We start from the raw sequence: 19,823 nt of genomic DNA, 5'->3' as shown, positions 1-19,823 counted from the left end.
CCTTTTGGAACGCAAATTCAAATCTGGCAACTCTGTGAAGTACAAAAATCTAAACGTAAATAGTCCCATGTTTAGTAAACAGATAATTTGGAAGAATCCTGTTTAGTGTCAACGCCGAAAATGTTTTTGGATCGTGGGTTCATGAGTAATATTATGATATTATGTTGTTTATTTATGGCAGATCAATAAATGGAGAGGCATAAGTAATACCTACTAAAATTCTTTCAAAATCTTTTGCTGGAATTTCTCGTCGTATAAGTGCATGTTACTCTATGAATTCATGTGTTCGCAAAAGTGGTGGTTCAGTTAAAATATGTGTTTTCATCGTAAAATATGTAAGTATAATTCGTTTAAAATTATGCCATATTTCAACTACATTTAAAAAAAAATTATAGTAAACAAAAATAGTAAGTATTAGGTTGGATTATTTTAAATAGTGTAAGACACAAACGAGTTCTTATTTACCAGTGCGTAACATGTTGCCAGATTATTTAATTTTCTGAAGATTAAAATTCAGGTATATGGAAACCAATGTAATCTTTTTTTTGGAAACGGTTAACTTTAGAAAAAAATGGTATAGGACTTTTTTGTTCTAAATTGTGTATTCTATCCATACCTTAAAGGAACGCACTATTTTCCGGGACACCCTGTATAAAAACCACCTGAGCAAAAACGAATAAAAATCTCTTAATTAACAAGTTTCTTTAACGAACTACCTAAATGAAGTCTTATTTTGCCACACAAAGCACATAAATGAAAAATTACTTATGACCATTTAACGTTAGGTACAAACAAAAGTGTTTGGGGTCAATATAAGCTCCCAATTTTATGACATTTGTAACGTCAGACTTAGGCTGTCCATTGTAGTGCGTCACTTCTTTTACAGGGGCTTGGTTGTCGTTAAGATGACTTTCTGTTATCTTTTTCTTACTAATGATCATAAGCTTTGTCTACTCTACGTTTAGTGCTTAGTTCATAGTGTTGACCGTAATATGTGATTTTGTTCATAAGGAGTTGCACGTCTTCTAGAATGTATGCAAATACTGTGGTGTCAGATATCTGATGTTGTTTAGCCGGTGCCCGTTTAGTAGAATGCCTTTTTCAGTTTCGTGCAAAAGCTTCGATAAAGATTCTTTTAGAGTAGAGATGGAGAAAATACTTACTCTTACTTCACTCCACACTTCATTTTCACATATTCGGTGTGTTCACCTTTAACTTTGAGATTTGAGGTCAGATTTCAGTAAACATTTTTAATTCTTTTCAGTTCTGTTCATGCCTGCTTCTTTTAGTATTTGCATCATCTTGGCGTGCTATACTCGATCAAACCCTTTCTTGTAATGAACCAGAGAAGCGTTTTGTATCTCTGGAATAAGACTTGTACTGAGAACAAAGCTTTTCTCGTTCCAACAGACTTTATGAACCCAAACTGGTTGGTGGAAATCTGACTTTCGCAGAGCTTGTAAATTCTCGTATGGATTATCTTTAGGAAACATTTTAGGAGCTTTTGAGATAACTCATGGGGCTTATCCCAAGTAGCAATTTGTCGACGCGACAACGTTGTCTACCGCGTGGCAACGTTTTCTTACAACGTTATTATTGCCTAAAAGACGACCCTATTCTGCACTGATTTGGTGGACGATTTTTGAGTTGTCTTGACGTTGCCTAGGCAACCTCCTGTTTAAGCAACATCGTTTCGTAACCGTTGCATAAGACAACTGAAGCGCCTGCGCTTGCAATGGTTGCTCAAGGAGTCAGACTAGTTATGTTTTTTTACTTATATTTTTAACACCTGTATGGTGAATGTGAAAACCAAAAAGTAAACTGTTTGACATCGTATTGGGTATTTAAATTTATATGATATAAATACATAAAGGACTTATTACCTGATGTGAAATTTATAAACGCATCTCAGATTACCGTCAAATATGGATATTTCACCTTTAAAAAACACACGCGCTGCTTTTTTTATGACATTTTTGACAAAAAATATGCAAATTTAAAAAATCAAATTTTAATATAAAGGTCAAAATTTATGTTAAAGATGTTCTGTATAAATTTAATGTATTGATGGTGCTTTTAAAGTTATCAGAAAATGCCTGCATTTTTTATATTCTGTGTTTTCATTTTCTTTACATCCCAAAAATCTCAAGTAAAACCTAATGGCGCAACAAACAATATTACCAATATTACTAAAAAAATACCTAATTACCAACCTTAGACGGATAAGACAACTTAGAAGTCCAATCGCCAACCAAACCCGGCCGCGCCGACTATCAAAACCATTTCAGAACGCACCCTCTTATTGGGTGACAGAGGTCATGTGACCAGTGTCAAAAGTGTATCATTCTCATTGACAGCGTTGCCACATTTAGTAGATTTCTACTTTTTTGGTAGATTTTTGATATTTTTTAAAAAATTCTAGTAGGCAATATTTTTTAGTAGATTTTTGGTATATTTCAACATAATTTGATCCATTTTTGAAGATATTCTTCTTTAGCGACGAATCGATTGAGGGTAAAATTGTACATCAACCACGCGCCTGCGCACACTGACAGTATGTAGTTCATTGCTAATCTTTCAATATAGGTATGTATGACAATGTATGTATCTGTAACCGTGCAAATAAGTCATTAAAAGAATATATTAGTGGTTTTAGGAAATGTATTATTTATTATAATTCTTGTGTTTTTGGATTTGTGTTTCCCTGTAGTAAAATAATAAAATATGTAGGCATCACATGTTTACAGTTTGTCGCCGTGTTGTGTAATTATATCCGAAACTTACGTGTCAATTAGGCAATCCAAACCACGTGACTATTTTGACGTTTAAATGGCGGTCGTATGGCATGCAGTCGATTTTGCTGGTTTACTTGCATTGTTGCACTTGTGCTTTTCGTTGTAGAGTTGGTGTTAAAATTGTTTTATTTAGTTACTTGTACCCTTTGAAAAACTGTCTTTTTCAAGACAACATTGCAATATTATTTGTGAGAGTCGGACTTTTGTTTTTATTACAAATATGGCTTTAAAAGAAAGTTCGTATTTGGACCAACTAAGAATAAGCTCTCCTGAAGCCGCAGATAGATATTTGGACAAAATCAAACAACTTAACTGTGATCCATATGCTCTAAGTGAAGTCGATTTTGATTATGGACTTACCTATGTGCCACCAATAGCTTCCATGGACATTCTGACCTATATTGTTTTTACTCACAGCTTTTATACCCATGAACAAATGAGAGCTTATAAAAGTTTAGCAGCTTACAAATATTTCAAGTCTGGCTTTGTAGAAAAAGTGGGTTTTAAAGTTATTAATGATCTGGTGCTTTTAATAGGCAAGGTAAGAGTAGTACCTGTATTTCAAATTTTTTAAGAAAAAATACCTGATTTGTTAATAATCAATATTAAAGAGATTACTTTTTAGTCTTAGGGTTTAATATAATTGATTGCCTTGATAATTGATTTAATTTTTTTGTTTCAGGTGCAGCATTCAATGAGAGCTAGAGAAACCAAATTAAGAGTTTGGATTATCGCTGAAACAGGTGGTAGTATTTGTACTGCGCATTGTACTTGCATGGCAGGTCTTGGGGAAGTATGTAGCCATGTTACAGCAGTTTTGTACGCTGCAGAGCATGCAGCATATTTGAAGCAGCAGAAAAATGAAAAGAATGTAGCGTGTACAGATGTCAAATCAACTTGGCCAGTTCCAACGCAAAGTGGTACATATCCAATAGAAGCTGCTTCACTAGACTGGGGGAAAGTGATAGAAGAAAAAAATTATAAGGAAATTCCTCCAATGGATGATAGCGAAATGTTGGACTTGCTGCAAGAATTGCAAAATTCCAATTGTGACGCTGTTTTGATGAGGCATGTAGAGCCATTTGCGTCACAACTGTCAGATGAAAATAATGAAAAAGTTAGTATACCAGTCCTTTTTAATGTGTACCATAAAAAATATGAAAAAATGCCTCTAGATGATCTCATTCAACTAGGTATGAAATGTAAAATGGAGGTAACCCAGAATATACGAAGAGAAATAGAAGATAAGACACAGGACCAAAGGAAATGTGCAGAGTGGTATAGACAAAGGACTGGTAGAGTAACAGCTTCAATTTTTAAAGATGTCTGTAGAACCAATGTGGAGAAACCATCCCTATCTTTGATCAAATCAATATGTTACCCTCGCAAAATTTCTACAAGGGCAATAAGATGGGGGATAAATCACGAACAGCTGGCAATTGATGCTTATAAAAAAGAAACTAGCAGGAATCATAGAGACTTTATAGTGAATACAATTGGCTTGGTAGTGTGCATGAAATGGCCTCAGTTAGGTGCCTCACCTGATGGATTTGTGTATTGTGACTGTTGTGCTGCGGGTACCTTAGAAGTAAAGTGTCCATTTTCTCTTCGAGAAAATGGAAATTTACAGGAGTATGCAAGTCGAAAGGACTCCTGTCTTGAATGTGATAAAACTGGTACAGTAAAAATGAATAAAAAACATAAGTACTATTACCAGGTGCAAGCACAAATATTTATTTGTAAACTTAATTATTGTGACTTTGTTGTCTGGTGTCCTAATTTTATATTTATCGAAAGAGTTTTACCAGACATAAAATTTTGGGAAGAAATTAAAGATAAAGTCCTAAATTTTCATGCAAAAGTAATTATGCCTGAACTTTTAGGACGTTATTACACTTCCAGAGTACCAGGTGGCAATATAACAAAGTGGTGTTTTTGCAATAATGTCGATGATGGCCAACCTATGGTTCAATGCTCATATGAGAATTGTAATATTTTCTGGTTCCATATTGGGTGTGTAAATTTATTAGAAAAACCCAAAACTAGGTGGACATGTTCAATATGCAACCAGAAACTATTTCATGATTATGCCACATAAAATTTTAATGGTTCATGTTTCCATTATTTTCATAATCATTATTGAGTCCATTCACTCTCTTCTTCCATTTCGCACTTTCTGCACCATGGTTCATTCACCTTACTTGTCACCATTTCAGTGACCGTTTTCATCTCTCGTTTATTGAGGTTCATGAAACTGTTTGAGTTTTTTATTAATATTCTTGATTATTTTTTTTTTATTTAGTCTAGACTTGAACTTGAGTGGTTCTCCTTTTCTATTGATGATTCTTTATCAGCCATTTCTGAACCTCATTTTTCGTAGCATCATTAGTGATGCCACAGAAAGGTTCTGGACCTTCAAAAGTTTCCCTCGAGCCATGTTTATTCCATATATACATACAAAAGTACAGTGTACCATAGTATACATATACTTTTAAGAGGAAATTTTGAAACTTTGTTTCCTTAATATTTTTACAATTCATTCTACGGTTGATATAGGTCAGTCTCCGAAACATCAAATAAATACATTCTTTTCAGTTTTCATATGATTTATTTTCATTAAAATTGTCACAAATTTTTTATTAATATCAAAATACAAAAACAACCAATGAGGTGTACATAAATAATATACGCTAGCCACAGTCATTATTGTAAGAATGCTACTTAAAGTTAAAATTAAATCATTTGAATGCAAATTATTGTCTGGAATTGTTGAATTCTGGACATTATTTTCGTTCTAGTTGAACACATTTTTTGCAATTTTTTTATGCAATCATTATGTTACTACATGATCTCTTGCTCTTGTATTGGCTTTTAAATTGTTAACTGTACTTAGTTTTTTACAAACTTAATGTCTGTATTTTACATTTCTCAATGGTTCGTTTCACTAGCTGCTTTACTTACAACTTGCTAGTTGCATTGCTTTTTTTCTATGGATGTTTGTTATTTATCAAACTCATTTGTAGATGAACTGGTAATGTTCACTAATTAGTGAACAAAAATGTCTTCAATAAATAGATGAAGTAGCCGAAGTCTTTGTCTTTTATTCTCCACCTTTTGACCAATAAACCTACCACTTTCGAATGATAATATTATGATTTACTATCTTTTAGTAAAGTCGTCCCAGGAACGCAACTCATCAATATTGGCAATATCATTTTAAAGTCTTCTTCATTAAAATGTATAATCCATGTCTGAATTGCTGATATAAATGAGTCAGATTAAATAAATTATTAGAAGAATTTTTTACTAAGCAATAACATTTTTGTTTAATTTAATATTTTGTATTTTGACAACACCCGACTTGGGCGTCGAAACGTTAATAAAATCATTTTTTTGGTAAAATTGTGGCTTATTTCCCATTGAAAATAGTTGATTATAAAGTACTTTACAACATAAAGCAAAATGTTTATTTATTTATAAATCAAACAGACAAAAATGCCCAATTTTGTTTATATTATACCGATTTAACAACAATAGATCATCAGAACTGCAAGCTTCCCCACAACAAAGATTTGTAAAATGATGAATTCAATATTTTTAAAATTATTTAAGTATACAAAAGAGTTTTAATTCTTTAAACAATTAGCGGCCAAATCTGTGAGTAGAACTTTTTAATTTAACATATTTAAAAACCAACAAAAAAAGTTTTAGAAAAATATAAGCTTGTTTGATTTTGTCTGAAACAATGCAAGTTTTCTTGCTGTAGCTATTTATAATTCAAAACTAACTGACAACCTCGACAACATGGCATATATATATCTTAGTTTTGGCCAAAGGTGTCATTGATTGTTTTTCGTAGTGACACTTCAGATGTGTACCAAAAATTATTAAAAGAAATACTAAAAAGGCGACAATCTGGTGAAATAGGTTAAATTTAATTAAATTGGAACAATAGGAGGGCATAAATTAATCAAAACACATGCTATAAAAATTATCTTATCAACTATATTTATACCATCAGTAACATGGGTTAACATAGAAATCGGAAGTGGCTCTGAAAAAATATTAAATTTATTTTTAATGGAGCCAATAACTCTTTCTACGTGGATTCTAACCTGTGCAATGTTTCTAGTTTCTTCCAGCTCTAGTGGAAGCAATTGTTTTTTCCCCTTGGTAAAAGCTGGAATTACTAGCTTTGCTTGTAACACATCTAAAAATTCTTTTATTAAAAAACCTCGATCTGCTATCACAATATCTTGGGGTTCTATTTTATCCAAAAAACCAGAGAGCTCTACTATTTGTTTATCTGATGTTCTTCCTCCCCATGCTTTACTGATATATGAAATACAGCCTTGGGGAGTAATTCCAATAAGGAATTTAACTGTGTTATGATGTTTATAGTTTGACCATGTTTGCTGCTGGGTTAAATAACTAGCTGGTTTTTGGATAAACACCTCAAAGCAATCAATGATAATTGTGGTCTTATCATGAAAGACTTCTCTAAAGCAAGAAGGCATGTTTTTTTTAATAATTTCCCGATCTGGCCATTTTATGCTATTTTTAAATCTTTGATACATTATTGAGATGATGGTATTAAAATAGGTGGAACATGTTGATTGAGAAATGCCAAATTGGTAGGCCAAATATTTAAAATCTAGATTAAGTCTCATTTTCATCAATGTCAACAAATATTGTTGAGAGGGATCTAAAACAGTTACTGAGGATGATGGAATAAATGGTTTAATTCTGTCAAATACTGACTTCAAAACAGAAAAATTTAAACCGGTATAATATAAACATTTCGGATTGTCCGTTTCTAGTGACTCGAAACTTAAAATGGTCTTATTAATTCTGCGAGTCAACTCGTCAATTTTTTTATTTGCAAATTTTAATTGTTGAGCCATCTGTTCAATATCATCTGAGGTTAACTCAGTTTGAGTTTCGGTTCCAGTACTGTCTTCATACATTGCTGTAGTGTTACTTTCACTTACTGTATTGTTTTCATTCTGTAACAAACATAATTGATTATAAATTGGGATCCTTATAGTGGAACCATATGCAAGCTTTAACAGAATTAAGCAAAAATACAACAGTTTTAATTTCAAAATATCAAACTTATGACAGTTTCTTATTATAAAATCATATACTTTACATTTATACGAATCTTGAAGGTTAGTTGTGAGTCAAACTGAATACCTAGATCTTTTATAATGTCTTCACAATCCGATACAACATTGGTAACAGAGTAATTAAGGTTTTTACATGTACTGTCGACTATTATACACTGATCTCTATAATTAAAATTCCCTTTAAGAGTGTAAGCGCAAATATTTTACTGCTATCCCTACCTTTTCTGTCTTTACATGACAAATTATGTGTAGTAAAATTCTCACTGGTATGGATATGTAAACATTAGTTGACAATGTCATCATTAACTTTAAAAATATGGCTTTTGAAAGTTCTTGGATAACTGTTACTTGCATAATGGCTTAAATTATTAATTCAGTTAATTAATATGATAATTTTTTCACTAGCTATGTATTCAGTGATTGTAATAATTTATATATTGTACAACAAAAACTAACACCCAATCGAGCAAAAGTGATTTTTTAATAATATATTGTTACTATAGAACGCTTACAATTTTGAACATCTGTAACAACAAAATACTTGGATCACAGAATATATACTGGTGTATTCCCCGCCTGGATCTTCCATAAATAATAAACAATAAATAACTTTTTATTAAGTTCACGTCTTCAATCAATTATTCATCAAATACACTATCAATATTATTTAATCAATAACTCAAAATATTCCTGATGCCATGTCAAATATTTAAAATTGTCACTGTCTTATCACCATATTCTATTCGACTCAGTGCGTTGTATGATAAAGATAACGAATGTTCGATTTGGAAAATATCACCATTTTTAATCCTGAAAAAACAAATAAATATTTTTAAAAAATTTAAATGCAGAATGAAAGACTAAATTGTTATCAAGGGCCGAAAGTCCCTTAGAATAAATAAAAAGTTTTCTTTTGAATGAGATATTTTAAAATAAAAAACACACTACATTTTCTCTTAGTTTTTCACCCCTGTAACTTATTAAAATAAACATAAAAGTTTTCAGGGACTTTCGCCCTCGGTAATAAAGTAATCTTTCATTCTGCATTTAAATTTTTCAAAAATACTTATTAGTTTTCTCAGGTTTTGAAAAGAATGAATCCGATTTAAATAGCATTGTAGCCGAAACTTTGTACGGATCCCCTTAATTCCAAATCAATTTAAAGTTAATGACATTCTCTTTTAATTAGTATACCTCAATAAATGTATCATTGTCCTCTTGTGAAACCTTTGTGGAAGATCTTTTCTTTACTCTTTCCAGTCTTTCAAGGTCCTGCTTTCGTTTTACAGGTCCCCTAGAGTAACCCATATTTTGGGTTGGTATCCAATCAGGATCATTTACATCTTCAAGTTTTGCAGGTTGTCCTAAAACAAAATTATATAACGTAGATACACAGTTAGTAGGCATTCGCATCGGGTAAAATTTTTTGGGAAAATAGCTTAAAACAATGTATATTTTCATATTTTCCAAAAAATTTTACCCGATGCGAATGCCTACTAACTGCCACGGCACCTACAATATTTTATTGAAATATATTAAGATTAATATTATTTCTTTATAGAAAATTATTGACAAACCTTGAATAAAATGTTTGGAACACACTTTTTGATATTTTAATTTTGATTCTGTCAGGTCTGCTCTTCGTATGGCCCTTATCCATTTTTTTCTGCGTTTAACAGTTAATTCATTCAAGTGGATAGCATGTTTAAACTTCAGTGGTTTGGGAATAGCAAAAAAAGATACTTTATCCCTTTTCGACCTGCTTCCACAGTTCACTACAATACATGTTAGTGGCATAGCTATTACTAACTAACCTAAAATAATAAAATACATAAGTAAAAAATCTATTTTAGGGATGCTTAATATAATTTATTATTAAACTTTGAAATATAAAATTTGTTAACCTACCTTTCTTCAACCTTCCAAATTACTTAGTTAAATAAAACTTTTTAAGTACTTATTCTAGTTTATTGATGTAAACAATATTTTTTATTATGTCACAGAAGTATGTTAGCAATACTTAGGCGGATATAAATATACGAAAATTACTTTAAATACTTAAAAAACAATATTTATCATATGCTTTCAATGTATTGCATGCCAATCGCCAGACATATTGGAATAGTTTGACAGATCGTTGGATTCCCTAATTCAAGTGGCTCGATGGCGTAGTTGGCAGAGCGGTGGGACAGAGAACGGAAGCACACGGAAGGTCGCGGGTTCTAATCCTAGACGATTCATACTTTTTTTTATTTTTCGTTATTTTAATAAAAATTTTTTGGAAGTGGTAGATAAGAAAGTTAGTTTAATTTTTAAATAAAATACAAATAACCTGTTAAGTATATTTACTTCGTTTAAATTACCTATATAATAGAAGAATATCTTCTTACGTGCGTACAAAGTACACACACATTGTTTTTTTCGAATCATGAGGAAACTATAATAAGTCTTTTTGAAAAATTTAAACGCAGAATGAAAGACTGCATTATTTAGAAAAACCAAAATGTTTCTTTTGAACGAGATATTTGGAATTAAAAGTTACTAAATTTTTTCTTTTTTTTTTTTCACCCCTGTAACGTATTAAAATAAACATTATAGTGGTTTTCAGGGACTTTCGGTTTTCGGTAATAACATAATCTTTCTTTGTGCGTTTAAATTTTTCAAAAATACTTATTAGTTTTCTAAGGATTCGCAAAAAACGAAAACATTTAAAATAAATTGAACATTTTAACAGACGACTATCCCCTTAAGTTAGCTGTTGTTTTTATTATAAAAATCCCAAATATATCCCAAAAATACTTAAGTATATTTTAGTTTTTGACTTAGTAGATTTTAGCTAAAAAATGATAATTACCAGTTGGTGGTTTGGAATAATTAGGTTTCCAATTTTGTAGAATTGCTCTTGGGACATTTAGGGCGGATGTGCATATCACTGTATTACTGTATATTTACATGGCCTACAAAGAATCTATTGATTTTGTGAAAACAAAACTACTGAAAGAGTTAAAACTGACCTGGCAACCCTGTCTACCAAAGCAGATACAAAGATGGTTATCAAATCTCAAATCTACTGATAAAACAATGGAATGGAAACCAGCTATTAAAAAAACAAATAAACAGGTTGTTAAATAAATCGAAAATTTCTATCAAAATAAAATATATAATAATTAGTTTAGCATTATAACATTTTTAAGTCGTTGTGATTGTTGAAAAAACTGAAGTGTGATATGTAGTTTTCAAAATGGTAATAAATTAGTTGCCCGTATAACTACAGGTTGTAACATCGTAATGTCAGTCGGGGTAGGGGACGTTGGCCGAAACAACTGAAAATGCTCTCGGGCAACGTTGTAGACAGTGCATTTGTTTGTACTGACAACCAATGCGTCGAAAAATTGCTACTTGGGATTGTACGATGTTATTCGCATTTTTTACATTTGGAAGTGCAATAAACTCAGCCATTCTCTTTGTTCTTCTTCTTCTTTTGCCGCTCCTATCAGAGATTGGAAATCATCAAAGTTATCCTGAACTTGTTTACAGCTGACCTGAAGAGTTCATTAGTGGTGCAGCCAAACCACTCTCTAATTCCGCAACCATGACATTCTCCTACGGCCTGGATTCTGTTTTCCTTATATTTTTCCTTGCTTGGTATTTCTACAGGGTTTTATTTATGTTGTTGAGTATCTTTGTGATTATTACTACTGCTTCTTTGTCCATTAAATTGAGTATATTTCTGCTTGTCAGGTATTACCCATTATTCTGGAAATGGATTTAAGGTAGGTCTGTTTCTCAACTTTAGAGATGAGAAATTACCAGTGACACTTTCTTTCGATTACCAACTCTGATGAGAAATTTCTAACATATTGAAATCTATTAATTTAGAAAGATTGTATTTCTCTATGTATATGTAAGATTGTTAAATAGGCCAGGGTAATAAGACAAAAATATACCCTGTTCGTGACACTTCAGCAGCCAAGGTACTGAAGCGTTTTTTCGACAGGTAATACCTATAGGAACAAATTGTAACTATTTCCTGCGTAGGATCTGGCGGCCATTTTTATTTATAAACAATTAACTGTCAAAAAATGGCATTTCCCCATTTTTTTTCAAATCAACGGAAAGCAGTAAAACTTATAATTTTTTTAGTATAAATATCTTCGAGATTATGGAAAGAGCTTTAAAATGACGTACTGCAAAGTTTGATATACTCATTTATTGTTAATATAATTGCGAAAAAAGGTCAGAATTGCAAAAAAATATTTTCGCAATAACTGTTGTAAAAATTAGTGTACAGCTTTTAAATTTTTTTCAAATGAGGGTTCTTTGGTGCTTAATATGTGATAAAAATTTCAAAGCGATTCATTCAATTGTTTAAATTTTATTCAAATTGTTTTTCCCAGAGAAAATTTTTTGTGCAGTAAAAGTCAGAAGAAAATGATGTTAGGACCATTCCACAGGTGTCAAATGAAAGATCATGAGCTAAATTTTCAACATGGTTTAAAAAAGTGAATAAAAAATTTTTGAATAACTTTTTCCAAAAAAATTAACTTTTTTACAATATTTTAAGTGTACAACTACCGAGTAATGTTATTTATATCATAATTGATAAAAAATTGTAATAAATATATATAATTCCTTATACAGGGTATCCAGAAACTCTACCGACAAACGAAGACAGGAGATTCCTCAGATAATTTTAAGACAATTTAACCCAATTCACCTCGTCCGAAAATGCTTCTTAAGGGAGCTAGAGCTCTTTGAAGATGGCGTCATGAAATTAGTTTTTCTTAAATACCTCCAGAACGCTTCTATTTAGAAAAACGAAAATTGGTATGTGTATTTACTTTTCAGAGATGAATCGATTCCATTTATTGCAAATTTCTAGTACCGGTCATAGGCGTCCGTTTTGGGTAGAGCAACGGGTATTTTATCACATAACTTTTTTGTCCTTAACTTTTATGCATTTTTGACACCGGATTATTAAATTGTGAGATATTCCAGTACTAAAGGGTACTCGTGTTTTAAGTCGGTAGGACACACCGTTTTCTAGAAAAATCGATTTGAAAGTTTTTCGTTTTTGGAATTTGAAATAAAATTGAAAGAACCTTTCATCAAAAAACGAAGTATTTTACCAACATAAAGTAAGAGTAACTTTTAGTACTCGAATACTTCATAATTTAATAATCTAGTGTCAAAAAAGCTCAAAAATTCAAGACAAAAAGTTATGCTATAAAATAACTGTTGACCTACCCAAAACGGACGGCTATGACCAGTACTAGAACTTCGCAATTAATGAAATCGATTTATCTCTGGAATAATAATAAATGTACCAGTTTTCGTCTTTCTAAACAGTTTTTTTTTGAAATTTTCTTTTTGATTCAACAAGCGAAAAATGTTCAAATCGATTTTTCTAGAAAACGGTGTGTCCTACCGATTTAAAACAAGAGTACCTTTTAGTACTAGAATACTTCACAATTTAATAATCCATTGTCAGAAATTCATAAAAGTTAAAGATAAAAAGTTATGCGATAAAATAACCGTTACCCTACCCAAAACGGACGCCTATGATCGGTACTAGAAATTTGCAATGGATGGATTAGATTTATATCTTGAATATAAATACGCGTACCAATTTTTGTTTTTCTAAATAGAAGCGTTCTGGCCGTATTTAAGAAAAACTAATTACAAGACGCCATCTTCAAAGAGCTCTAGCTCCCTTAGGAAGCATTTTTGGACTAAGTGAATTGGGTCAAATTATCTTAAAATTATCGGAAGAATCTCCTGTCTTCGTTTGTCGGTAGAGTTTCTGGACACCCTGTATAACAAAATAAAAAGTTTATAAGGAAGGATTTACGATACTTTTGCATAATTATTTATTACTAATAAATGCATTTTTTATTCACTTTTTTTAAACCAAGTTGAAAATATAGCTCATGCTCTTTTATTTGACACCTGTGGAATGGTTCTAACGTCATTTTTTTTCTGACTTATGTTAGTGCAAAAAAATGCTGTCTGAGATAAACAATTTGAATACAATTTAAACAATTGAATGAATCGCTTTGAAATTTTTATCACATATTAAGCACCAAAGAACCCTTATTTGACAAAAATTTCAGAGCTGTACACTAATTTTTACAACAGTTATTGCGAAAATATTTTTTTTTTGCAATTCCGACCTTTTTTCGCAATTATATTAACAATAAATGAGTATATCAAACTTTGTAATACGTCATTTTAAAGATTTTTCCATAATCTCGAAGAAATTTGTACTAAAAAAACCATAAGTTTCCCTATTTTCCATTGATTTGAAAAAAAAATGAAGAATGTCATTTTTTGACACTTAATTGTTTATAAATAAAAATGGCCGCCAGATCCTACGCAGGAAATAGTTACAATTTGCTCTTATAGGTATTACCTGTTGAAAAAACGCTTCAGTACCCTGGATGTTCAAGTGTCATGGAAAAAACCTTATTACCCTGGACTAAAATTCTATGGTGTATGGTTTTAACTTGTAGATGGAGACATAGCTGTTGGTAAAGAAGGAGAAGAATTGCCCTTCATTTCGTGGGTAGATCCAGATCCTCTTCCTTTAAAAGTAATCAGTTTTAGTACATGGTCCGGTGTGGAGGCTAAATGGTATTTTGATTGCCAATTTAAACATGAAACAGAGGTAATCATTTGTAATTATTTCATTTTTTTTTTCAATTTTACCAGCTCATTAGAAATCATTGATACTTTAGTCAGTGTCATCTTTCAAAGAATATCCTAACTATATCTGTTCTTCCACATACTATCATAAATATTAATTTATATTACCAATGATTGCATTTTGAAAATTATGCCTATCTTGCTGTACTATCTTTGTTTTAGGAGATACAAAAACCTTTGACACATCTTGATAGGCTCCGAAGAGATTACCTCTACCACTATAATCCATACGTTAGGCCTGTTACAGAACATAACACTACTACCACAGTTTCAGTAGCTATTAATATCAACCATGTAGCATTAGTAAGTATTCATCATTTAAAATTTTTGTAGGAATGCTATTCGTAGCAGTGGATAACATTGTGGGAACTTTTTGGCTTGGTAGAGACTAATGAACGAGTAGAAAAATGTTGCTACGGTTCTGTCAAGAAAAAATAAATTGTCGTTTAAATATATTTTATGATCTACAAGCCATAATATTATATTATTATATGAGAATTCTCTCAAAACAATTAACAACATACAGTGCTAGTCAAAAGTCCGGTTCCCCCTCGTATATTTTGAACGGTTATACTTATAATAGTGAAATTTGAAGGGATGAAATAAACGGATGTAGGCTTCTCAACTAGTCTGACGTTAAACTGACAGATGACGTTACAGCGCCACTGTGACCGGTAATTTTAATTGGGACCTTATGGCATGTTATACCTTGTTTGAACGGTATTGAAAATACCTAGTCAATCATACTAACTTTGTTTGAGTTTACGCTCATTTTAATGAATAAATTAAATAAATACTAAAATTGTAGTTTCGCATTTAATTAATAAATATTCAAACGTCCGCCTCTGGTCAGTTGTCAACAAGTTGACGTTTTTAAATTCTCTAATTGTTTTTACGTCAACGTAAACTTTTTTGACAAATAACTAGAGGCGGACGTTTGAATAATATTTCATTAATTAAATGCGAAACTACAATTTTAATATACAGTGGAACCTCGAAAAGTCGGATCAATCGGGACCGCGGCCGATTCGGGTTATCGAAAAGCCGAGTTAGCCGGAGAATATGGTAAAAATTAATAAAACACGGTATACTTACAGATAAACTCTATTATAATTGCAAAAACATGAAATACATATGCACAGTACATCTAAATTACGAACATACAGTTGTATACGGTATTGTTTATTTCTTGGTAAAAAATTTGGTCAAAGTGTGATAGTGATAGATACAAATTGTGTTTGGGTTTAACCTGATTTTAATGAATAAATTAAATAAATACTAAAATTCGAGTTTCGCATTCATTTAAAATAATTCAAACGTCCGCCTATGGCTATTTGTCAAAAAAGGGACGTTTATAAATTCTCTTGTTGTATTTACGTCAGCCTCAACTTTTTTGACAAATAACCATAGGCCGACGCGACGTTTGAATTTTTATTAATTAAATGCGAAACTACAATTTTATAAAGGCAAAGTAAGTTTTCAACTTAATAGAAATATTAATAATATTGAAAAATATTAAAAACATTACTAAAAGATTTTTAATTGAAAACTTATTGGTCAATTTTCCTGGTAACACCTCCATGGCTTCTAAAAATTGCAAGCCAGAAGGATGCTGAAGCGAAGAAGACAAGAGGAAATTCAAAAACTTACAATTCACGACCTCGTCTGTTCAGCTGGTAAATTCCAACGGAAAATGGACCTGGTTACTCAAAGGAGTAAAGACCAATATAAAAAAAAATAAAAATTCCATTTTTATTCAGTTGCAATGCGAAGGTAAAATCGTCTTATTTTTCACTTAGAACAGGGAGCGCAGACCAGCACTCTAAATCGACGATTTTCGACTCTATTTGGAGTCATCATCAGAGAGGCGTGGGTCTGCTGCTCTCTGCCCGAAGTGACAAAATTCGAAAGCTTATCCCCGCATTGCAACTGACGTTTATGGACTAGGTGACTAGCGTCATCTGGCAACTGAAAGGCAAAGTAAGTTTTCAACCTAATAGAAACATTAATAATATTGAAAAATATTACTAAAAGATTTTAAATTGAAAACTTATTGGTCCATTTCCCTGGTAACACCTCCATGGCTTCTAAAAATTGCAAGCCTCTCTGATGCTGACTCCAAATAGAGTCGAAAATCGTCGATATAGGGCCGGTTTTTCAGTGCTGGGTTAACCTATTTATTTTTTGGTTACCGAAATATTCATGTTTAATCAGTTTTTCAGTACTAGGTTAGAGCTTAAACTCTTTTAAGTTAACCACGATTTTAACCGATCCTCGTTAGATAGTTTAACTCCGAATTTTGCGGTTATTCTTGCGCATTGGTGCAGTGAATGCATCATGTTTATTTTTTTGAGTACCTGCCTGACAGTGACAGGAGGGATTAGTTGGGTTATGATATTATCTTCCATCGCGGGAAGTATTCTTATACCTCCTTATTATTATAAGGAAATTATTATTATTGAAATTATAAATTATTATCGTTATTATATAGGAAGGAATTATAAGGAAATATATTTAAATATAACTGTAACAGGTACAGTAGGAAAAATTAAAGAATACCCATGAACGAACATATAAAACACGCTGTATTTTCCTGTCACCGTGTCACACAAAAAATTGACCAGCGCAAATACATGTAATAATTATTATTACATGAACTTGCGATGGTCAATTTTCTTTGTGACCAGAGCCTATTTTAGTTCAAATCAGGCCCGAGGCACTACACAATTTTCGGGCCCCTAAATATGATTTAATAAAAATAATAACTTTTTTAAATGAATTAATTATTTAATAGAAATTTCAATATCGATACTGTGTATCGCATTTAAGATGAAGACAGCTCTATATTTCGGTTAAATACAGATTTTGAGATTTGAAGTTTTGCAGTCATACAGGTTGAAGGTTCATATTTTTTGAGATACTCAACTGAAAATTAAGTTTTAATCGCGGTAAAATACTGCGAATCCAGAAACAGGGTAAATTTTATATATTTTGCTTCGTGCTAGAGATATCGGAAAAAGTTATTTAAAAAAGTTGTTCCAAATATTATTCTAACCCCACATACCAAATTTCACGACAAACTTCGCACTTTTAATTTTTTCAGTATTTGTATTCAGAACCCTAAAATTGATCTCAGCTGTCCCGAGAAGCATCTCGGTCTAGCCATTTTTAAGTTTGATGGTCCTGACTACAAATAATGGAAAAACTAAAAGTGCGAATTTTGTCATGAAATTTGGTATGTGGGGTTAGAATAATATTTGGAATAACTTTTTCAAATAACTTTTCCGATATCTCTAACGCGAAGCAAAATATTAAAAATTTACCCTGTATGTGGAGTCGCGTAGGCTGCGTTTAAAATTTAAATTTTAGCTGAGTATCTCAAAAAATGTGAACCTTCAAACTGTATGATTGTGCAAAACTTCAAATCTGTATTTATCCGAAATATAGAGCTGCCTTCATCTTAAATGCGACACACTGTATATATTATGTCATTTCCTTTTGTAAATAATTTAGTTGTTGAATCAGAATGGGGAAGATCGTTTTTGGACATAAATTTAATGGTTATTACTATTATTTGTTAAAAAACGTTTCTCTAATGTTCCTTTTCTTCTAAATAACTTTTTTCCATTAATGTTACAATTTGTGCTACTGTACTACTTCTCTAGCTCAGAAGATTGCTCATTTTGAATAACTGTCCTATTGATATTTTTCCAGTCATTATACCCATCGAAAGTTAGAAGAACAATAATTTTCGTGGAAATCAATTTACAAACGTAACAATAAACACGGCTACATTTAGGACTGTACACTAACCACTCTCCAAGAATTTTTCCCCATTAGCTTCCATTTAAAAAAAATTCCAAATGACACCTTGCAAATGTCTGGATTTATTATTATCCAGTTGTGTAACACATTTAATTTAATTTTGGGATTTAATTGTGGGAAGTACATGTTTTAATCATAAAAATATCCATAAAGCAACTTGGATATCACCAAATGGAAATACCACAAATCAAATTGACCATGTTATAATTGACAGAAGGCACTTTACAAACCTAATGGACGTGAGAAGTTACAGAGGCGCAAATATTGACTCAGACCATTTCATGGTAGGGGGGTAGGGCCCAAGTTACGACAAAGAATTTCCAATGCCAAGAAAGAAAGGGGCACTAGACAAGTAAAATATAATTTACACATGCTAAAAAATGAAAACATAGAGGAACAGTTCCAGTCAAATATAAAAGAAATCCTAGAACACACCTGGGCAGTCGACCAGTCAAGCACGGAAATGTGGTACAACTGCAAGGAGGCTCTGAAGTTAGCAGCCGAAAGTACCTTGGGAATATCCCGAACCCAAGAAAGAAACGACTAATTCGACCAAGACTGCAAAAAAATAACAGATGAGAAGAACGAGGCATTTAGGACCATGCAACAACGGAAAACTAGACAACAATAGAAAGATACAAAAACTTAAGAAGAGAGGAAAAACGCATACACCGAAAAAAGAAACGAGACTCAAAAAATGACATATTAGAACGGCTTGAAAGCCATATGAGTCACGGAGAAACAAGAAAGTTCTACCATCAAATAAATACTATTAGAAAAGGATTCAAACCGAGAATCAATTATTGCAATGATAAGGAAGGTAACTTACTTACCAACAAAGATGATATCCTGTTACGATGGGTAGGGCACTTTCAAGAGTTGCTGGAAGGGGAACCTACTAACAACATAGAGCTGGAATACCGAAATGAGGAGCTCGTGGAACCCCCCTCGGTAGAAGAAGTGAAAATATCTATTGAAAAACTAAGGAACCACAAATCTCCAGGCAGCGATGGCATCCCAGCAGAGTTATTTAAGCACGGTGGAGAGCAGATCACCAAGGTGATGCGAGAAATTGTTTGTAAAATTTGGTCTGAGGAGCAAATGCCTGAAGAATGAAGTTTAGGCTTAATATGCCCGCTACACAAAAGGGGAAACCAACTGGAATGCAATAATTACTGCGGAATAACTCTCCTAAATACAGCATACAAGATATTGTCAAACATTTTACACGAGAGATTGAAGCCCTATACCGAAACGTTTCTAGGAGAATATCAGGCAGGATTCAAGCGCGGAGGTTCAACCATTAACCAGATCTTTACACTACGACAGATCCTCGAAAAGCGCAAGAGTTTAACATAGATATGTACCA

The 19,823-nt window shown here is 32.1% G+C and overlaps 3 protein-coding genes across 3 annotated transcripts in view; 2 read left to right on the top strand and 1 right to left on the bottom strand.

Annotated features, from left to right (window-relative positions):
• LOC114341823 (neuronal acetylcholine receptor subunit beta-3-like) overlaps positions 1 to 19,823 on the top strand; it is a 69,993-nt gene that overhangs the window by 3,536 nt on the left and 46,634 nt on the right. The window contains exons 3-4 of the mRNA XM_050653698.1: positions 14,437 to 14,591; positions 14,792 to 14,932. Coding sequence (XP_050509655.1) covers positions 14,437 to 14,591; positions 14,792 to 14,932 — 296 coding nt within the window. The remainder of the gene's footprint in view (positions 1 to 14,436; positions 14,592 to 14,791; positions 14,933 to 19,823) is intronic.
• Positions 2,806 to 5,884, top strand: LOC126886702 (uncharacterized). The gene is made up of 2 exons (XM_050653697.1): positions 2,806 to 3,336; positions 3,478 to 5,884. The coding sequence occupies exons 1-2, from the start codon at positions 3,016 to 3,018 to the stop codon at positions 4,891 to 4,893; spliced, it is 1,737 nt and encodes a 578-aa protein (XP_050509654.1). The 5' UTR covers positions 2,806 to 3,015; the 3' UTR covers positions 4,894 to 5,884.
• LOC126886703 (uncharacterized) lies at positions 5,381 to 10,074 on the bottom strand. Its single transcript, XM_050653699.1, has 4 exons — positions 9,833 to 10,074; positions 9,502 to 9,738; positions 9,119 to 9,288; positions 5,381 to 7,801 (listed from the first exon to the last, which is right to left on the bottom strand). Exons 2-4 carry the CDS (start codon positions 9,719 to 9,721, stop codon positions 6,734 to 6,736), a joined length of 1,458 nt encoding a protein of 485 aa, XP_050509656.1. The 5' UTR covers positions 9,722 to 9,738; positions 9,833 to 10,074; the 3' UTR covers positions 5,381 to 6,733.

This window comes from Diabrotica virgifera, chromosome 6, assembly GCF_917563875.1.
Source record: "Diabrotica virgifera virgifera chromosome 6, PGI_DIABVI_V3a".
NCBI lineage: Eukaryota > Metazoa > Arthropoda > Insecta > Coleoptera > Chrysomelidae > Diabrotica > Diabrotica virgifera.
The sequence above is the reverse complement of the archived record's forward strand: the minus strand, read 5'-3'. Positions and strand labels throughout refer to the sequence as shown.